The sequence below is a fragment of the Thermobia domestica genome, chromosome 2 (assembly GCF_964235325.1).
Source record: "Thermobia domestica chromosome 2, izTheDome1.hap1.1, whole genome shotgun sequence".
In the NCBI taxonomy this organism is placed as follows: Eukaryota; Metazoa; Arthropoda; class Insecta; order Zygentoma; family Lepismatidae; genus Thermobia; species Thermobia domestica.
The window spans coordinates 83,168,174-83,190,049 of record NC_137455.1 but is presented as its reverse complement, the minus strand read 5'-3'; the positions used below and the strand labels follow the sequence as shown (position 1 = coordinate 83,190,049).

The window sequence follows — 21,876 nt, the reverse complement described above, 5'->3', positions numbered from 1 at the left end:
TGACCTCGATTTCTTTAAATATTTTCAAAAGTTTAGTCCAATTGAACCGGTCGAAAGCTTTTTGCCAGTCGATGAAGCACAACTCTTCCTTTAAGTCAAGAACTCGTTCTGATATAATTCTCATCAACCTCATAGCATCTCTGGTATATTTTACTTTCCAAAATCCAAATTGATCTTCCTCCAACATCTCTTCTATCTTACTTTACAGCCGCTTGTTCAGTATGCGCGCAATATTTTTTCTAGTGTGGGAAATAAGATTACCGGATCTGTGATCGCTGCACTTCTTTGCTTTCTTTTTCCTGGGTAATGCAATCATTGTAATATTTAGAGAATCCTTTGACCATTCATCACTCAGGTAAATCTTATTAATAAGTGAAGTCAGTACTTTCATTGCATTGTTTCCTAATCCCTTGAACAAATCTGCTGGTATGTCGTCGTCCCAAGTGACTTTCCTCTGCATGTCTCTGATGGCTTGTACTACTTCACTTTCCACTATGCTGGGCCCTGCTTCATCATCCGTCTCTTTCTCTACTTGGATTGCAGTTCATCTGATCATACAGATCTTTTATGTATTCCACCCAAATTCAAAGGATTCTTTGATAGTCAGTGACTACATGACCTTGTTGATCTTCGATTCCGATAGTCGTACAAAAACGGTGTCAACATCTTCCCGGTGACAAACGATACACAACACTTAACGATCAGTTCTTTCAAAAACTACAAACTTCCGGTGCTCTTACCATCTGATTAAAATACTCGTCCGAATTGCGATGAGTTTTAAAATTTTTCTCCTACTTTCGTTCGTATACCCGTTGTTTCCGTATCAGAATGAGACAATTTTCAGTTCATGATTGTGGCTCTTTTAAAGATGAAAACCGAAAGTGAAACACCTAGTGAATCTTGTTCTTTGGCGTCCCCTTACCGTGTGTTATATTTTACTCCAAATATAAGTACTTTCAAAACGGTGAAAATTTTAATAACTTGTGACGGAACGGGACAGACAACACATGTTGCATTTTAAATGGAAGTATGACGTAATTGTATTTATTTTCAATATAAAAATATTTCTTCGTATTGCATACGAAGTGAACAATACATTATTTCATATCAAACACAGTAACGCGTTACTATGTTAACAAAATTTTTTTTGGAGAATATGTTCCTCATGTTAATATGCGGCAGACATCTTGCTTTAAAAGGCAAGAATTATACTTCAAATAGTACTGCCAGTCAACAACCAACCTTGTTTCCCAAGTTTCTGAAATAAAACAATTTTGACAATATTAGTTTCATTTTCTGTAAGATGATCCAGTTATTACTGAAATACTTATGAAATATGATCAAATCATAATGGGGGGTTTTCAAAAACGTTTGTCAGTAGTAGCTGAAATAGCATGGATAAAATGACTCCAAATTTCACAATTTATGCACTCCTAGGCCAAGGTTACACCAGCTAAACTTGTCCTTTTTTATCTAAACTCCTTAGGTTTAAAATTTTACTGAAAGCACCTAAGCAGTTGGTTCTCCAAAATTTACCAGATGAACCATTTTTAAAATTGAGTTACTTTACCGAGATTGAATAGTTCTTCACCCTCGAAAACTGATGCCCTAATACTTTATGGCTTATATTATGGGACTATCTAAATTTTACTACTTATATTTTTATATCGGAAATGCAATTCTTAGGCTCCATTAAATTTTAGGTGTGTAAGTATATAGTTGATTTCTGCCTTGACTCTCCCCACACCTTGGCCCTTTCAGGGTTGATTATTGATCTTCTGATTTTAGGGTTTTCATCTCTTAGACCCTTCTGAATTTCGTTTTTCATTTAAAACCAAATAAAAATATGGACACATTTGATATTCATGATATTTTTACAAATGTAGCCAACGCGTGTTTAAATTTCGTACCGTGCTTTTATTTTCGCTTAAATTATAAATATACGTTAATTATTTATGATGTTTACAGAAAATGTGTATTAGTGAGTAAAAAGCAGCAGTTCATATATAAGTGTTCCGTTGTAACAAGGTACTTTGGTATTTGCTCTAAAGATATATATATATATATAATATACTTCCCGTGTCTTGGTTCTAAGAATAACTTGGTGGCTCAAAGGCAGATGACTTCCTCTAAAGATTTCCTTAAAAACGAGTTACTAATAAATTATACACTGAGCTCAACTTCTGATGGAGGTATGGTGGTTCAGTGATACGGTGGATACTTCTTGGTAAATGTTGTGCTTGGTGCGTGATATATGATTCCACGGTACTCGAAGACTGACATCACCTTGCCATAGCTGCAGATCTGCCGTGCTCTTTTCGCCTCTGAAATGATGGATGTTTCCATTTTGAGGTTTGCATCTTTGTGGGTTGTCCCCATAAACCTAAGTCTCATCACCAATAATCACGGTATTAAGGAAGACAAGATCACTGTGCGTTGTCCAGCATGATCCGTGCGATTTAGTCAAGAGTTGCTTCTGATCCATCGTTAGCAGCTTTGGCACGAATTTCGCAATACTCTTTTTAAAACCAAATCCTTGGACAAAATTGAATGTACCGATCCAATGCTTACCCCCATCTCGGTCGCAAGCTATCAGACTGTGATACGATGATTCTGCAATGACCATAGCCCTCAGTTACTCCATAAGTTTCATTTCGAGTGTTATTTGGAAGAAGTTCACTGTTCATGTACGATCATCTTTAAATCTGCTATACATTGATCCCTGAGATGTTTATGACGTCTTTCCCCAACGCCTGTTGGATCTTGCAAATTGTCTCCACGTGGGCATCATCAAGATAACTCGAAATACTTGCTCTACTCTTCCTTGATTTGACAAACTGCAAATCTGACAAGCATTTTCTACACATCAGCATTGAAAGGCTGCTCACAATCGACGCTTTCTGCGAGCGAGCATAACTTTACACATGTACACTCATGTCCAACATTATTGTCGCATGTCGATAAATATGTTGTTCTAGGAATGTAATTTGATAATGAATTTCCCCGATATTTGTATAATGTTAGTATGTGTATAATCGGCAAAGACGTGTATGTGGCAAATTTCATGTCAAAAGAAATTAAATAAGAACAATAAAACGAAATTAAAATTTTCTTGTCCATTTAGCAACATTTTGTTTTACTCATTATAATTTTCGTACTTATAATTCTTTTCCTATGAAATTTATCACAAGTATACATTTCCCGATTATACACATAGTATCAGTATTAAAAGTACCCTGCAAAATCATTATCCAATTATATTCTTACAAGAAGACAGTTATAGATATGCGACAATAATTTTGGACATGAGTGTACATGAATACCCCTTACAATCTTCACCAACGGATAAGGCCCGTACTTCACTTGCTTACGTACGAGAAAATGAGGTTCGATACTTTTTGAGTCTATCTCGTGAAAACCGATTTTTTTTTCTGATCCAGTGTAATAAATCTATCTACTATACAACAAATTTTAACATTTATTTTACATTAACTACATTTAAATTTTTGGTATCTTATGAAATACATACATAACTGAATGCTAACAATTTCTGAGATAAAATACAATCCAACCATCACTGTTACCTACTCAGTTATTACAAGAAAGACGTAAAAGAAGTACATTTTTCATCCAACTACGAACATTTCTCTCACTTTATTCTTTAGATAGATACAATTTTTATTTCAATGATTAAAAAGATTATTTCCTGGAAGATAAATACATAATATATATTTAAGTATTTCTAAAAAGATCCGTTCATACTCATTATTCCACGCATTTTTCAATCTATTAACACCAATGCTTAAATCTCATATAAACATTTACATATTTATAAACAACAACTAAACACATTATAATATTAATTTATGGCTACCAAACATGAATACTGACAATAGAAATATCACAAAGTGATAGTGAGCGTCGCACAATGCATTATCACACAACTTCTGTGGATTATTGTAATCTCATACCAAATGTATATCATTTGAAATATCACAAGATGCATCCAGGAAAAAAACTGGAAGTATTTTTATTATTAATAATAATACATAACTTAATAAAATTAAATAGTAGATTTTAAATCTTCATTTGCATATTCTTTTCTTTACAAAACCTATACAAACATTCAAATACTGTTCTCTCATGCTGTTCCACAGAAACATTACAAGGAATGCCATATATTTCACGTATGTACAATGATGGCAGAAATATATTTTTTTCCACTTAACCGTGAATCAACGACACATAACATAAGCAACTGCGCGGCAACATTATCAATTTAAGAATTTTAAAGGAAGCGGAACTAATTACTTTCCAAAATCTTTTACCCTAATTAATGACCATTGGTTCCCCCATGTGTCGATCACAATTTTCATCAGGTTCAGTTTCAACTTTCTCATCTTTTTTAAGCACTTGAAAGTTTCCCTGCTGATTTTGTTCACCATCCCCTAGCTTCAATGCATCACATTTCAATTTAGGGTTGGCTACTGCAGCTGCGTTTCCCACAGGAGAAGTGACTAATGGTGATTTCATCGTGATGTTATCTGAACTAGCACTAAGCGTACGAGCAGGGCGTACTCCGCTCGGATGATGAATGCTTGTTATGTTTTCCGTACTGTGCGCTTTATGAGCGTGATCCAAATCCCGCACTTCTGGCCTAGAACTTATCTCCTTCTCTTGTGATTCTGCTTTTGTGTGCGAAACAGCTCGTGGCCTGCTAACAGGAGGACCACTGTGTCTCAAGATAACTTCCGGGCCACCACTATAAATCCGATGAAAGAAATGCCATAGCTGTTCCGACAATTGAGCATAATCTGAACCTGGAAATAAATATGATTTAGTTTTATGACGACCATAAATCTATAGAATGGCGATAAAACAAGAGACAGCTACTTAGTATAATTAAAACCAACAAGAGTTTTTCCATTCTATCCGCTAGCACATTGATTTCTTTAAGACCTTTTACAAAGTGTACCACATTAAAAATGAAATAAAACTTCTTAGTTTAACGTCCCACAATTATGTTCTTTAGTGAATGATTATGAAATTATTTTATGCTATCCCATTGGGAATCGAACTCGGGACCATGTGCACCGAAGGCACACGCGCTAGCCACTCGATTAGGGGGAAGGCTTGCACCACATACACGAATACAATTTTGCTTATTTCTCAAAGTTTCTACTAGAAATTAAAATTAAACTATTTCAACTTTTTTACTAATTTTTAGTAGTTATTACTGACAAATTTCGTTTAAAAAAGTAATCAAAGAAAACAGACAGTACTTAATAATAGCTGCAATTAACAGTACAGATAATATTTAATAATAGTTGAAATCAACAGTGCTAAATTTCAAATATCCAAAAAGATGTAACTGGCTTCACATAACTGTGACTCAGAATGAAACCAACGGACAGAAAGCATTTTTAAAATTTGAAATTGAACTACTTGCTCTTCTGTTTATAGAAATTTGAACCAATGAAGAATGTATTCGACGAACTGGCAAGGGGATAAGTATCGTAATTATACTTTAAACTTTTAAATTCCGAAACATCCGTTGTATTGGGAATCTACGTTTAACCAGTAGAGTTCTCGCAGATCATCATTTGAAAGTAATTGTGATATTATACACAGGTCGGATAAAAAGTAATGGTAACATCTTTATAATTTGTACCTGACTTTATGCACAAAATTACATCTGCTACATACATTCCTTCAATGTAATTGCCTCCCATCTCTATCAGCTAACATACGCGTGGATGGCGTACACCATCAGCGCGTCAATCTTCGTCGATGTCCCGCAGGGACTGCCATATGGCATGAATAACGGCTTCTCTTGTGTTGTAGTGCTTTCCGTGAAGTGGTCTTCATTTTGGCGAAAAGGTCGTCACGAAGTACCTTAAAACACTGTTGGGCATTACGTTCCCGTGCTATTTTAATCTTGATCCACGCACGTTGTTCGTCTTTCCAAAACATATTGTTATGGCGCTCTCCCTTTTGTCTACTTTACGGAACTGCAACTTTTGACTGAATAACACACAGTTATTACCACTCGCCACACTTCGCCTCACATCCCCTTATCAGCTACGGAACTCTTGTGTTGAGATATAGCTCTTTGGCGTGAAAAGTATTGCCATTAATTTTTATCCACCCTATATATACATAATCCTTACAATTCACGAAACTTATACAACTTAAACATGAAATACGTAATTTTTACAATTATTAAACTGGGTAAATCACTAAAATTACCACCTTATATATTTCAAACTGAATCAATATTTATGGAAAATTATGAAATTCAACAAGTTTGTTGTCCAAAGGGATAAGAAACCATAAAATGTAACTCCTACCATTACCCAAAGGGTCAAAATGCGACGCCTCACTTGTGATGCATCGAAGTCACGTGATACATCGATTCAAAGTTGGATTGATAGAATACATCTCAAGAAATCGTGATCTATTTCTTTTAAAAGTCGTGATTTATTTTATTTGATTAGCAATGATCCCGATCTCATTTATTCTGTATTTACATACTACGCTCTGTAAAGAAAAAATAGCGACACTCGCTCGGATATAGTTTTCAGAACATACTTTAACCAATATGAGTTTTTACATGAATTACTGATAATATCACAATGCGTATTCTTAATGAGCAGTTCGTTCTTAATACTTGCGCCGCAGTTTCAGGTTTTTATATGCATATAATGAATTTATATGCATATATTAGTAGCTATGTGTGTTTTCAGTAAAAACGGCAGTGGGAAGAATTATACATAAAAGTATGAAAAATCAACAATAATAGCACAAAACACAAAACGTACTTTCTTAAGAGTAAGACATATTGTGTACGAACATTGAGAGGTACTATACATCAAACTAGATTTCGTATGTGGACCATGGGCTTTAGGACTTACAGGGGAATCGTCGAGGCCTTTTGCTGACAAGGCTATTGCAAAATGCAACCTTGATTTCATGGAATCACTCCCGGATTATCTGTTCCGTGAGTTCCATTCTATCAGAGATAGTTGCCTATTGAGTCTTCTGCTCATGTCGACCCACACTTTACAATTGGATTCATGTCAGGTGAGTTTGGAGGCCACATGAGTCTTTGAATACTCAAATTCTTGCACCACATATTAACGATTTTCGTTCATTGACATGAAGCATTTACATCCTGGAAAATGAAGTAGTCCATATCTTCTTAAGGAAATTTATCTTTAGCTTATTGAAGAATTTTACGTGCCAGAATTTGAAGATATTTTTGTACATCAAATGACTCTTCACATATATCCATTGTTCTGACGTCTTTGATAGTGAAGCAAGCCCATACCATAACTCAGTAACTAAATATTTGCATCTTAAAAAAAATCCGTGTCAAGTTTCTCGCTCATTCGTATCCACAACTTCACACCACTATCGTTTCCAACTATTCTAAACCTTTTTCAACGGAGAAAACAACATGCTTCCAGTTGTCATAAGTCCAAGTATCATATCGCCTCACAAACGTACGTGTTGAAGTCTTCAGTGTTTTTGTCAGTTTCGACTTTCCAGGCGGTTTTTTCTTCGTAATATCCTCCTCATACAGTTAAGACAATACAGTTGTACGACTGACTGCAGTTCCAAGATCAAAACGATTTTTGGGGAAGTCATTCCTTAATTCTGCACTGCCATTGATTTTATTTGGCGATCAGCTCTTAGTGATGCTTTCTTTTTTCTATTACACTGTTGACGAAGGGATGATTTCTTATACTATTTTTGCTTGTGAATTACTCTTTCTGTCGTCGAATGGTAAATTCTGAGTATTCCAGCCATCTCTCTTAGAGATGTAACTTTACTGTGCAAACCAAGAAGTATGTCTTGTTCACGTGACGACAAGTCATATTTCTTACCAATCATACTTGTTTACAGTTCATATGTAGCAACAATTTCATACAAAAACAACACTGCAAAACAACAATATTGCCACTTGACACTGTTCAAACAATTACAAAGCATAGAACAATCACAAAATGCTAATTACCTGGGCTTACACATCACAAATGCAATGCAGAATTCTCACCCCAATAATTTACGAGACGTTCTCAAGTGCCATCTGGAGAGAATATTACTGATACATAAATAATTAGTAAGCGTCATTGTACACCATAGGTGTCACAGATAATGGAAATGAATTATCACACTCATAATTTCATTCTATTCCTCTTCTAGCCGGCTGCAACTATGGTTTTCTGTGTAAGTTACCTTGAGAATTGAGGTGTCGCTATTTTTTCTTTACAGAGTGTAGTAGAATACCCTTTCTTCGTACGGGCAGAATACGTTTCTTTTCGGATATAAAGGGGTGAATTTGGATTTAAACGGTATCGGAAGTGTCACTGTTCGTCTCAGCGACCCCGGGAAATACGGATTCGACACTAATATCGGTACCTTATATATCTCCTCCTTCCCCAAGTTACGAGCCTGAATTTGTATTTAGACGGAACCGAAATGTTACTGTTCATCTCAGCAACCTCGAAAATTACTAATATGGATCACTTTCGATCATGTTTAATTATCTCCCCTTAGTTTCACTGTCAAGTCAAATGATAAAAACCATCCTAGGTCCGAACCCCATCTATGTTGAAAATTTGATCGAGATCGATCGCGTGTTTCAAAAGTTATTAAGTCAGAAAGGTAGTTATTTTCATTTTTATGTATTTTTATATTTTTATGTATTTCCATTTTTATGTCTTTTTATTATTATATATTCATTCCTCTCCTAAGTTGCACAGTCAAAGTGAAATTATAAAAACACTCCTAGGCCATAATCTCATCTATGCTGAAAAATTTGACCGAGATCGGTCGGGTGGTTCAAGAGTTATTAAGTCACATACATAGTGACTTTCATTCATATACATCTAGATTTAAAACAAAAACACTTATTCCCATTAATCCATTTTAAACGGACGCTAAAGATATAATCAAAATTTTAACCCTTTCTTTGAACTCCAAGACTAAGAGGAAAAGATGAAATGAAATCTTTCAGTTTAACGTCCCATAATTATGCCCTCTAGGCTAAAGATGATGATTAAAGCAAGTGAATGATGACGAAAGAATTGGTGGAATGAAAAAGTGGGAGAAAACGAGAGCGACACGATGTTGTCCATTACAAACTTACTTGGCTGGGATCGAACCAGGGACCCCAAGTACCAGAGGTAAGTCCTCTACTACTGAGCCCCCTCAAGACGAAGATCATGATGTGTGGAAGCTTTGAATTAGTGACAAGTAACCTGTTAATAATGCCAGAATACCTACGTGAGTGATGGTGGTTGACCTCCGAAGCCCCATCATCGCTTAATTGTTTCAAATGACAGTAATTATTATGTGGTATTTTTTTGAAGTGTGTTTCAATTCCTTTTGAGAAATTTTCACTTCACTGAATTTGACTGTGCATATATTGAAAACTCGAGAATTTGTTCTTGACAGGAATTCAAAGTACCTTATATTTCCAAATCCAGGAAAAAAAAGTTTATCGCAATTTTGTGCCTAAAAACATGGGAAATTTTTGCTTTTGCGACATATGAAATGGCATTTTTCTTTACTGAACAGAATAATTATCTTCCATTAAGCTCTAACTTTACCCTCTTCCTTGTCTATCCTTTAGTCTTGAGCGTTCGCAGATTCAGTGAACCCTTCCAATGAGGAAGACTAAGGGACGTTTGTATCTGATTTGGTTTTTGATGTAGTTTAGTTTAATAGTAAGTTCCTAAAATATACCCAGTATGTGTTGTAGATTTATTTCTTTGTAATCTTTTATTAAAAATATACGCTTCTTGGATTCGGAGTATAATCTTGCATTCAGAAATATATGGTGACGGATATTTGTGGAAATATAAAGATCAGCCGAAAGTCTTCCAACGGTTCCGTAACCCAAACAGCAGGTGGGTGTATACGCCGTTATCGACCGTAAGTACAAGAAACTGGCCCGAAAAAGTAGGGTGGTACGCGGATTATTCAACATGGAAGCCGCTACTCCGTCAGTGTCTTCAGCTAGTTTTTAGTGGTAGTGACGATAAGCACTCAACGATATCTGACACGTGAATTGTTAGCGTATTGATTTCGAACTCGAAAGGCTGCGGAAGGAACCCAAAACATTTATCATGCAAAAGGAGGACGTGCTATGTACCAAAACACAGCAAGTCATTGGTTCCAGAAATTTCGTGCAGGTTGTAAAAATGTCGAACATCAGTCAAGATCCGGCTGCCCCAAGGTAATATATCTTCTGAAATCATATAACACCCTATTGAGGAAAATCTATCCACAAGCATATGACAATTTTAAAACCAACTCAGTACTTCCAGTCCATTGTAGTGCGTCACCTTTATGAAGTCGGGAAAACCATTAGGGGCTGCCGCACTGTGTTACATGAGTTGACCTCAACTCAAGCAAATAGGAGACTGGATGTGTGCCGACAACTGCTGCAAAATCCCTATGATGTGAGTTTCCTGAAACAGATTGTCATATGTGACGAAAAGTGGGTGTTTTTCCGAAGTCCGAATGTGTAAAAACAGTGGCTGAGTAACGGTCAATTTTCAGAACTGGTCGTCACAGACGGCCGTTCCGACCATAAAGTGACTCTCTGTGTGTGGTGAAACTACGACAAATAATTTCGATTTCGTTCCTAACAGTCGCACTATCAATGCGACCTTTATTCCGAACAGTTGAAGTGAATGGGATATATGCTGGACTAGACCAAAAAATATCCTGCATTGGTGAACCGAAAGTGCGTCCTGTTACAAGATAACACAAAACCACATTCGGGTTCCGGAAACGAAATAAAAAATTCAAGAACTTGATGGCAATAAACTGATGCCACACCCTGCATATAGTCCTGACTTTCCCTTTGGATTATCCTGAAATCATAATGCTTCACTAAAAATCACGAGGGGGTAACAGCAGTAACTGACTTCTCTGATTCTAAGGACACGACGTGGTATCGAGAAACTTGCAGGAAGGTGGCAGAAAACAGTCCCACACGAAGTTAATCCAGTCCAGTTTAATGTTAACCTACTTTTATAGTATTGTAATAAATACCGATTCATCCTTGTGTGATTGAAAGATTTTTCAAGTATTATCCCTAAATTTAAGTTTGGTGGCAACCATCCTTTGGAGTAAAAATGGAGCATTAAAAATTTAACGCCATTCAGAACTGTTTGGATAGATAGATTGATAACAATAAGCATTGTCCACAATTAAATATTTTGAAACAAATGAGGTCTGAATTATTACCATTTGAATGCCAATTTTCGAAATAGTAATAATAATAAATCTGATCGGTTCCTCGAAACAATTCAGTCTTCGAGAAATGTAATATTTTATAGATAGTATCGAAAGTTCTTTCAAATCATATAATCACAAGACCCTCAATGTCATTCAAAATGTTTAATTCGAGTGGCACCTCCCCTCTGTGGGTAAGGTTAGTGGATATTTAATATATTTGGTCTAGGAATTAATTCGTGCGGTTGGTACGCACGCATTGAAGCTGTAGTACAAACACAAAATACATAAATACCAGAAGAATAATATTGTCCATCGCTAGCCACCACTTTCGCCCATCTGTCAGGCAATGTACGGATTCCGTGGCGAAAGAAGTCCTCATCCTTGGAAGCGATCCAGTCAGAGACCCATGTTTCGATATCTTCTGAAGAAGTAAACCGCTGTCCAATCAAATCGTTGTTCATGCAATCGAACAAGTAGTAGTCCGAAGGAGCAACGTCTGGTGAATACGGCGGGTGGGGTAAAACTTCCCATCCGACATTTTCTAACTAGGTTTTGACCGGTTTTGCGACATGTGGGCGAGCGTTATCATGTTGAACAATAAGTTTATCATGTCTGTTCTCCCATTCTGGTCGTGTTCTGGCCAGAGCTTGCTTCAAACGCATTAATTGTCGTCGATAACGTTCTCCATTCATAGTTTCACCCGGTTGCAGCAGCTCATAGTACACCACACCTTTCATATCCCACCATATGCACAGCATAACCTTTGCACAGTGAATATCTCGTTTTGGTTGTGATGGACCTGGTTCACCTGGTTTCACCCAGGCCTTTTTTCGTTTAGGGTTCTCGTAATGGATCCACTTCTCATCACCCGTAATAATTCGATGCAGAAACCCCTTTCTGCTCTGTCGTTGAAGCAGCAATTCGCAAATGGTTTTTCGTCTTTCAACGTCTCTGTCTTTCAATTCATGTGGAACCCAATGTGACATCTTTTGAATCATTCCCATGGCTTTCAAGCGTTTGGAGACTGTTGTTTGATCAACGCCTAATGCTGCTGCAAGTTGTTCCTGCGTTTGACACGAATCCTGCTCGAGCAATGCTGTCAATTCTTCGTCTTGAAATTTTTTTGGCTGTCCAGCTCGCTCTTGGTCTGCCAAGCCGAAATCACCACTTCTAAACCGTGCAAACCACTTCTGACACGTTCGCTCAGCTAGAGCATGGTCACCATACACTTCCACCAAAATACGATGACTTTCACTCGCACTTTTCTGCATGTTAAAGTAATGCAGCAGGACACCTCGCAAAAACACTTTATCAGGCACAAATTGCGCCATGTTCACTTAACTACAAACTGGTGTTGACGCTTTAATCCACTGCCCTATACTACGAACGATACGCGATGACAGGGGTTTGCAACACATGTGTGGATACACGGAACTGTGGGACGCTCCGTTCGTTGCGCCATCTCTTGTCCACCCGCACGTATTAATTCCTAGACCAAATATATTTGTATTTCTCTCTTGACAATAAATTGGTAGTTTTTTAGAATTTTCCTAAAATATTAGTTGTTTCAAATAATCTCAAGTGTCTTACCCGACCTAATATGTACATGACAGATGTTCAGGAGGAATAATGGTAATCTAACCACTTTCTAAAGAAACGACAACGTTCAGTTAAGTCCCAATTATTGAAGTCAGTCCTACCAATTAATAGTGATAATAATATCTTGAATGGCAGCATGTAAAAGCAACTCAGCCAATAAAATAACATTAATAACAACATGTTCATTTAAAAGTCACTTACTGAAATATATAGCGGTACTGTATTAACAAAAACTGAAAGTGTTATTTATACCAGCATCTAACTAGTAACAAGAGAAAAGATCAAATCAAAATAGCTCACAGTTTGCTTATAGCTTGAACAAACTCTTAAATGAAGGAACTTGTCAATTTATGAAGTTAGTATAAATAAATATGCACTTACCAACTTTAAGAATTTGTTGTCCATTCTTATTTGTGATGATTGATGAATTATCAATTGGACCTGGTGGTTCGAGCTCCTTCCCTCGAACGAAGCCCTGCCACTGACGAAACCAACTCATTGCAATCGCATATATTACAGTTGGCGACTCTTCAGCCTGGAAACAAAATATTGGAAATACTAGTTTATTTTAATATATATCAATTAATTCTAAAGCAAATACATGGCAATATACAAGAAAATAAAAGCATCGAACAATCTGTAATTAAAATGATGATATTAGAAAAAATAGTAATCCACAAATAATACAGATCCAGTAATACAGAAATAATAAATACAGCTTCTAATCATATAACTTTTACTCTTTCCTCTTTTTCTTTCTTTGTCTCCAAGTTTATCACGATGATTGAAAATATTCACCATGTAATCCGGGATTGAACGCCCTGTCAAGTTGATCAGTATTCTTTAAAGTTATATCAGTTCACTGATTGGGCGGCACACAGATTATCTTTCCTTTCGTAACACTTTCCATCGAAACGCACTGATTGAAAAACCTAACTATTACGCATCATTATGAAACTATAGTGCAAAATGAAACATTTGCCTCTTTACGAGTTGTTATTATTATTATTATTATTATTATTATTATTATTATTATTATTATTATTATTTAGTTAAAGAGTGTAGTACCGAATTGTCAACGGTTCTATCATGGGAATGATACTGATGAATCTAGGTCTCTACTTGAACTAAAGTAGTAACTATCTTGTTGGACATATTCCGCCTTATGCAGAGTCGTTTTGACAAATGATTAGCGTCATGCTAAACACCCGACTTCTGCAGGAAGCATATGTAAGTAGAACGCTTTAGTATGACACTAATCACACTTCAAAAGGACCCTGCATATGGCCCATTGTGTCTAATCCTATGCATACTGGGATATTCTTTGATAATGTCTTCATCTCGTACCCACTGCTGAAAGAGCTGCAAATCAACTGGTTCAAAGCAACTGATACTGTGCTGATATGACGACCTGGGAAGTGTCTTTTGGTCCGCGAAAATGAAATAAAAAAGGAGATAAAAGAGAGTGATTTTCGGTCTGATGGTGGTATTTACAGAATGAGAACTCCTTACCACCTAGAAATTCAAACTACCAGACCCACTTACCAGTGGAGATAACAAAACGATGCTTTCGTAACTCAAAGAAGAATACAAAAATGGGATGTATAGCATGGATGTCGCTGATGAGATACTATCCAGTTATAAACGTCACCCGTATGGAAAGAAAGATGTTCGAACTTACTATCTAATGGTCTGAATATGGCAGTTGTTGCAACTCAGAAAATATATGAAAATCTTCATGGAAAGGTTGATGAATGAATGGAAAAAATGGATTTTGGAAGAGGAAATCTGCTATACTTGTTCACCAAAATACACGGACATACTTAAGGTTACAACCTAGTTGTCATCACAAGTTCCATGTTGTTATTCCAAGTGAAACAACACAACACAATGTCAACCCCTGAGAACGGCCAATGTTTCCAATTGGGAACATTTCAATTCACATACATAAAAATTAAAAAAGAGTTCTTTCATCTTTAATAGAAATAAATAAGAAGGCATCACTTCTTGGCTTGCGTCTTAACTTTTCTAAATGCGAGGTGGGTTGTCTTGGAACAGATGAAACCGCATTCGACGAAATCTTTAGAAGATTTAATGAGGCTGCACCAGGCATACGCCCTCTAACAATCCAAAATGCATGTCTTCTAGGTGCTGCTCTCACGTCGGAAGCACTCACTAACGTGCTATTGAATAAAATATCTACTTTAGAATTGTTCTTGTCTCGACTTCCATCAATTTCAGCCCATTCAGCCTTTTTCCTTTTACGAGCATCTTTATCAATCCCTCGCCTAACCTATTTTTTACGATGCTTTCCATCTTGGCATGAGAGTTCTTTGCTGCAAAAATATGATACTGTCCTGAAAACTGGCCTTGAATCAATTCTGAACTGCTCCTTAAATGACAACTCTTGGATACAAGCATGTTTACCTGTTGGTTTGGGCGGTCTTGGTATTCGACGAGCTGTGGATATGGCGATTCCTACATTCTTAGCGTCATACCACGGATCTCTGCGTTTAATCGAAGCTCTCCTTCCACAGGGTTATTTGTTTGGACCCAGATGGTTCAGTTCAAGAAGGTTCTAATAAGTGGGCAAACTTAGCAGATACAAGCCTTCCGGAGATTAACAAAAAGTGTTATCAGTCATCTTGGTATACACCAATTGCATGTCAATTACATAATCATTTGTTACAATCTGTTCTTGTTCCAGAAGATAAAGCCAGGCTTCTTGCTGCCTCGTCTCCCGAAGCGGGTGCATGGTTGATGGCGATACCTTCTCCGCCTTTAGGCCTTCATTTGATGAAAGCTTTCGAATTGCTGCAGCCTTACGTTTAGGCTTAGCAGTTTGTGAGCCTCATCGCTGTCCAGCTTGTGGGGATGAGGTTAACCAACGTGGCCTGCATGGCCTTTCATGCATGAAGAGCGCTGGTAGATTCGCCCGACATTCCTCGGTAAATGATATAATACTACGAGCCCTCAACACAGCTGGATTTCCTTCAATACGGGAACCTTCTGGTTGCTGTCGTTCGGATGGAAAGCGACCGGATGGGATGACACTGATTCCATGGATGAGAGGTAAATGTTTATTGTGGGACTTCACATGCGCTGATACATACGCTCATTCAAGTCTCCCTCTGTCAGTAATGAACGCTGGAGCTGTTGCTAATCGCAGAGAAGCTGAAAAGCAAAGAAAATACAACAACCTTCTCGAAAAGTTTGTTTTCACTCCAATCGCTATTGAAACAAGTGGTGCTTGGGGTGCAAGAAGCCTAGAATTCATTAGGGAGGTAGGAAGACGCATTTCTTGTGTTTCCGGCGAAGTTCGCTCCACATCCTATCTAATACAGCGCATATCCGTTTCTATCCAACGTGGTAACGTCTCGTCGGTCCTTGGCACTTTACCACCTGGCAAGGAACTGGATGAGGTGTTTATACTCTGAGAAGAATTGTCTTTGTAGAAGAACGTAATCAGAATCTAATTAGGAAATATTTAATTGTTAAAAATTAAAAATTATAACAACTTTGCATTAATCTTTTAATTACATACCTAAGACTAATTTAATACAAAGCTCTCCTAGTTTTAATTTTGGAAGTAATTCGGCATGTTAACGGTTAAATGTATTTGTTTTGTTAAAGTTTCTGAACTTAATATTTTCATAATAGTGTGTTCTAGCACTTGTTGTTCTAGGTAATTTTTTTTTTAAAATGTATGAACGATTTTTGAGTCTTTATACATAGCTCTTAAGATAACCAATATCCTGAAAACTGTTACAGTACCTGAAATTCCTTATGCAGCTGAATAAATTCATCCTGTTCCTGTTTAATTCTGAACTGCAACGCTTCTTGCTCCTGTCTACACACTCCGCACTCATATAACCTGTTACACGCTGGACCTCCTCCAAATCTAGGAAGCATAGATGAAAAATTAAATAAGGAAATCATATAAGCAAATTTATATAATGTAAATAGTACTTTTATACAATTTTTCAACATTTTTCCTGTCTGAATTACATCTGATAAAATGAAATACATTATTCAGTTAATGTGTATATAGATAGCTGTATGCATTTTGGAAGTAAACTAGACAACAAAACATTCATACTGTACAGATTTATAAACACAATGAAGCTATTGTTATTTAATACTAAACATTCGATATACTTACGTTTCATATAAATATTCCCACACACTTTGTGAAAGCACAGTACATAATTCATTCACATAGGAAACTTTGTTTGGATATACACCACCATGAACGCAAAGAAAATCTGAATTGTCAATGGGACCTGGTTCGGCGAAAGTGTTGAATTTATTCACCCACTGCTTCGAAACGTAGAACTGCATCAGCGTCGGCTCATTTTGTGACCGTTCCATTAATTCAATGGTACGCTGTCGCAGTTTATTCACCTCATCCGAACTTTTTCTGAAAGAAAAGAGAAACTGAGCAATCTATGTAACCCCTTTGTGGATTAGTCTAAAATTTGAACATAACTGGAAATATCCCCCCCGATTTTACTTTATTATTATATCTGACTTCCATTATTCATAAAATATTTTAAGCACTGTAACACAATCTTGTACGTACTCCGAATACTTCCATTGTTCTTTTAGAAGTACTCTTCGAAGTTATAGGGTCTTTATAACAATGCAGAACTTTTCATGGATTATTTGCACGGAATACAACATTTAAAGAAGAAAAGCATTTCCTCTTTGGGTCATTTCATACCAATTCAACCACTCATGACTCCCACTGACAGCGATCTTCATGATATTTTGACAGGAGTTTTCTGTTTACTAGTAACGGAATATAGCAATAAAGAAGAAAATCATTTCCTCTTTGGGTCATTTCATACCAATTCAACCACTCATGACTCCCACTGACAGCGATCTTCATGATATTTTGACAGGAGTTTTCTGTTTACTAGTAACGGAATATAGCAAAAATTTAAGATTTTTTGATTGCAGTGTTTCAAAGATACAGCCCGTTAAAGTTTCTCAGCTACCTATAACAACTTTGAGTATTGCTGAGTACACAATGAAACAAAAATAAACACAGAAAATGCATGAAGATAACTAGAGCCGTAATTTCTTTTATGTTCAATGCTTTCTAGCATTGTATTAACTGTTATTTGTGGAATTAGGTAAATTAATTATTGATATATATATGCTAAAATACTTATATTAGTTGCTAAACAGTAAATATAAATGTACGAAAACATAAATTGCTTTATCTTCAAAATAGTCTACTTTTTAGAAAAAAAAAATGTCTTGGAGAAATCAGGGGCTCTTATGAAAAAATGTATTTTATAATACAGGACGAATCAAACGTCTTTGAACGTCCTTTTACTCTGAAACTTGAGGAAAATATGAAATCTCTTGAGAGATGCAGTACAATGAGGGCTGCAGCTTTACACGGTACATGGCGACAATGGCCACCATACTGAAGTCCTCCATTCAAATAGAAATTCTAAATTTCAAATGAGAACGGTAGTATGTTGCATATCAAGTAACACTGCCGTGAGCTTAGGAATCCGAAAGTATAGTTGTTTCATTTATATCTTACATGGTTTTCATTTTGTGAACACTTAAAGGTTGAAAATCACCTTTCAACGGTACACTATAGCATATTCTATATAGTGGCCATCCAATCTAATCCACAACCGTAGTCGCTGTATTCATTACGACCGCATACGCAGGATAATGTCTGGTGAAATGTGGTCACACGTGTGCTGAATCCTTTCTGTAGGTGTCTTATATCGCGGGGCTTCTTAGCATACATCATCTGCTTTACATAGCCCCACAGACAGAAATCAAGAAGTATGAGGTCGGGTCATCTGAGCGGTCATTCCAGGAGACCTCGGCGACTTATCTACTTCTCTGGGAATTGTGCTTTGAGCAGTGGCGTCGCCTTGTGCAGTTCGCAAGAGCACGTGAACCACCAAATATCGTGCGCTGTTTATTGCTTCTTAAGACATTTAATAATATTTAGAATATTATTATATTGTTGTTTCATTTCTATTTTTCGCTTGCTTTACCCCTTGCGTACATGCATTCCATCATCACACCACGTTCACAACGTAACAGCGAGTGTGAGAGATTGCTCTGTGTGTGGTACACAAGGGAAACGCGGGCAGGTGAGGGGAGAAATTGCAGTCTCCTGACGTTCAAATCAAGATTTGCACGAGCAGCGATGACAGCTATTGTTAACTTATTTCCAGTAATATGGCGCTTTAAACAGAATCAAAAAATGAACTGCAATTTGAAATAGAAGAACATAGTAGTAGCATATAACTCATTCTTTCAATCAGTTATCTACACTTCTTTTTGTCTCAATTTCTTGTAATGAAAGCATGCTAATGGAACAAACAAAATTACGGCTTTCCGAGGTCGTACCAAGGAAAATGGGAGATTTAAAACCCTTCCTCACAGATTCTTAAGTTAACGCAGAACAAAATTAAATTTTAATTTATTTTCAAGACTTCTTTTAAATACTATAATCTCTGATTTTTCTTTCGGTTACGGTTTTCTTGCCTAAATAAACTAAATGTTTGTAAGAAAAGCGAATGGCTTATCAAAACATATCGTACTTGGTACCATTGCTACGATGGTAAAATCTTACCTTCTGCATTGCAGCAACCTGAAGGAAATTTTGGAACTGATTTTTTTTTATCAACATTCATCTTTAACACATGCAAAATAGAAGAAGACCTATTTTCTCAATACTAGTGAATCTAAGACCTGTCCGATACGGAAGTATTTTTCAGATTTCTTGTAAGAAAAATCTTATCATTATCCTATTTTGTAGAGGATTCTGTTGAGTGATTGCAAACTACTGTATATCTTTGAGTGCACTGACGGATTGTGAAAGTTTAGAATGAAGTTAGAACATAATCAACCAAAGTTTACTATTACCTAGAGGTGAAAACTAAACTGTGTCAAAATTTGAAAGGTAATTTAAAACAATAGATTCTGAAATGAAAATATCATTGTTTTGCACAGGAATTCAAACATACGAGATGGCAGACGTTTGCAGTCTAATGGAGATTCCATTTAGTATATTGTGAAATTGATGGTGAGTCTGTAGAAAGAGAATGGCATACAAAAATATTCGTGAAAATCATAGTAAATAATCGGACGTTGATTTCAAAAACTGAAAATTGTTTTTACCATATTAAAGAATATAAAAGCACTTAAAAGAGTACCATAGCTCAAAATAGTCTCAGTGCATTAGTTATAGTATCAAAAGAGAAAAAAATGAAGAAAGAAAAAAAAAACTAAACTTCACGAGACTTATTGACAAGTTTACGCCCAGAAGAATATCAGAAGTGATTTCATATACGAATAAAATGGAGCATATATATATATATATATATATATATATATATATATATATATATATATTGGTTACTTTCATTGATTTTATCGTTTTGCTTATTTAGAATACTGAAACAATTCTAGAATAGAACTTTCTAACGACTGTGAACTACCGAAAAATTATGTCACGAGACGCCACTGGCATTGAGCACTGAGCACTGACGCACACCAATGCCATAGTGGCTCAACTTCTTGAAAATAAGAAAGTAAGTTACGGTTTGGGTTGAAAAGGTTTTGCAGTACAATATAAAACAGTTAATTCACATCAACAACGAATAAATAATAATGATTAATTGATTATTGAGTATTATTTAAAATACCAAAACAATATACCGGTAGTCATTAAAACTACTGTTTTACATTTTTCTTACCCTTACTTACTTATAGAACAAAACATAAGCCTCACAGTTCTGCACAGTCTCGGGTGCAACTTCGGTTACATACTGGTCATCAAATTCAAACCACTGGTCACTAATGCAGTTCAATGAGTAACAGGTGTAATGTCCTCCACCAGCCGTGCCATGATGACAAATTACTGAACATAAGTCATACGTTGTTACTTGAGACTTACAGTCTGAAAAGAAATTATTTAATTAAGACATATATTGCTTATATAACAAAATCCCAAAGCGGGAATAAAAAACAAATCACGCACCAGAAAACACTAAGAACATCATATTACTGCACTAATATCAACTTACTCGTTCCATTATTTTATCTTCCTCCACTGAACTCCATCTACTTACAGTGTGGTAAACACTAAAGCGTGGCCACGTGACTCCACGTTTAAACATGGCATCTTGCTGGATTTTTCTCAGATTTTACTGTTATTTTTTTTCTTCTCACTTTTTCTCCCTATGTGACGATGCAATTAACGAAAGAACTTATAATATAACCTTTTCAGTGTTTTATTATACTTCTACTGTTTTCTAGTATTATATATATATATATATTGAAAATATCTTTAATAAATGTTTTACATTTGCAATTACTAACGAAGAACTTAAACAATTAAATATTTTTAAGACAATACGTATATGATTTAAAATTTTACTAACATCAAGAATGCTTAAACTCTTCTCTGTCTCTTTACTTTCTTATTCACCTGTTCTACGTGCCTCTTGTTTCGCTTTGCTGGCCTGAGAAAGCTTCCAAACATACATGACTCCTCGAATTGCTACCCGTTCAGCATGATGGGAGATATTTCCCAAGAAACCACAGCTCGCATACACACCTTTGTTCCCATACTGTTTGACAGGTAATACTAACTGCTTTCAATGACTCCAACAGATTATTTTATGTCACTGTCTTGACGTACGGTACAGCATTCTGCCGTAATTTTTCATATAAACTTATGGACTGTGAGCTGTCTCTCCCTACTCCTTGCTCGGTTGTTACATAAACTGTTGCACCAATGATTTGTTTTTACTTAAAACCTCCCTGCTCTGCAATCACAGAAGAAAGACCTCTTTTAGCTCTTTACCGGTGGGTAACGTTCCCATAATAGCCGACACGTTCCCACGTTGAATGGCTATGCTAATGCGTTGAATCAGGAAAGATTTTGCTCGAATATCTCCTGATTTAATTGATAGACGGTGGCCGATTTCATTTATAAATTTGAGGCCGCCGCCTTTCCAAGAACCGCTAGAC

The 21,876-nt window shown here is 36.3% G+C and overlaps 1 protein-coding gene across 1 annotated transcript in view; it reads right to left on the bottom strand.

Moving 5' to 3' along the window:
- Nucleotides 1–3,455: 3,455 nt before the first annotated feature.
- Usp20-33 (Ubiquitin specific protease 20/33) overlaps nt 3,456–21,876 on the bottom strand; it is an 88,001-nt gene continuing 69,580 nt past the window's right edge. The window contains exons 14-18 of the mRNA XM_081743288.1: nt 20,608–20,800; nt 17,018–17,275; nt 16,630–16,756; nt 13,237–13,390; nt 3,456–4,820 (exon numbers count right to left, since the gene is read on the bottom strand). Of these exons, the coding sequence (XP_081599414.1) occupies nt 4,330–4,820; nt 13,237–13,390; nt 16,630–16,756; nt 17,018–17,275; nt 20,608–20,800 (1,223 nt within the window). The 3' untranslated portion in view covers nt 3,456–4,329. The remainder of the gene's footprint in view (nt 4,821–13,236; nt 13,391–16,629; nt 16,757–17,017; nt 17,276–20,607; nt 20,801–21,876) is intronic.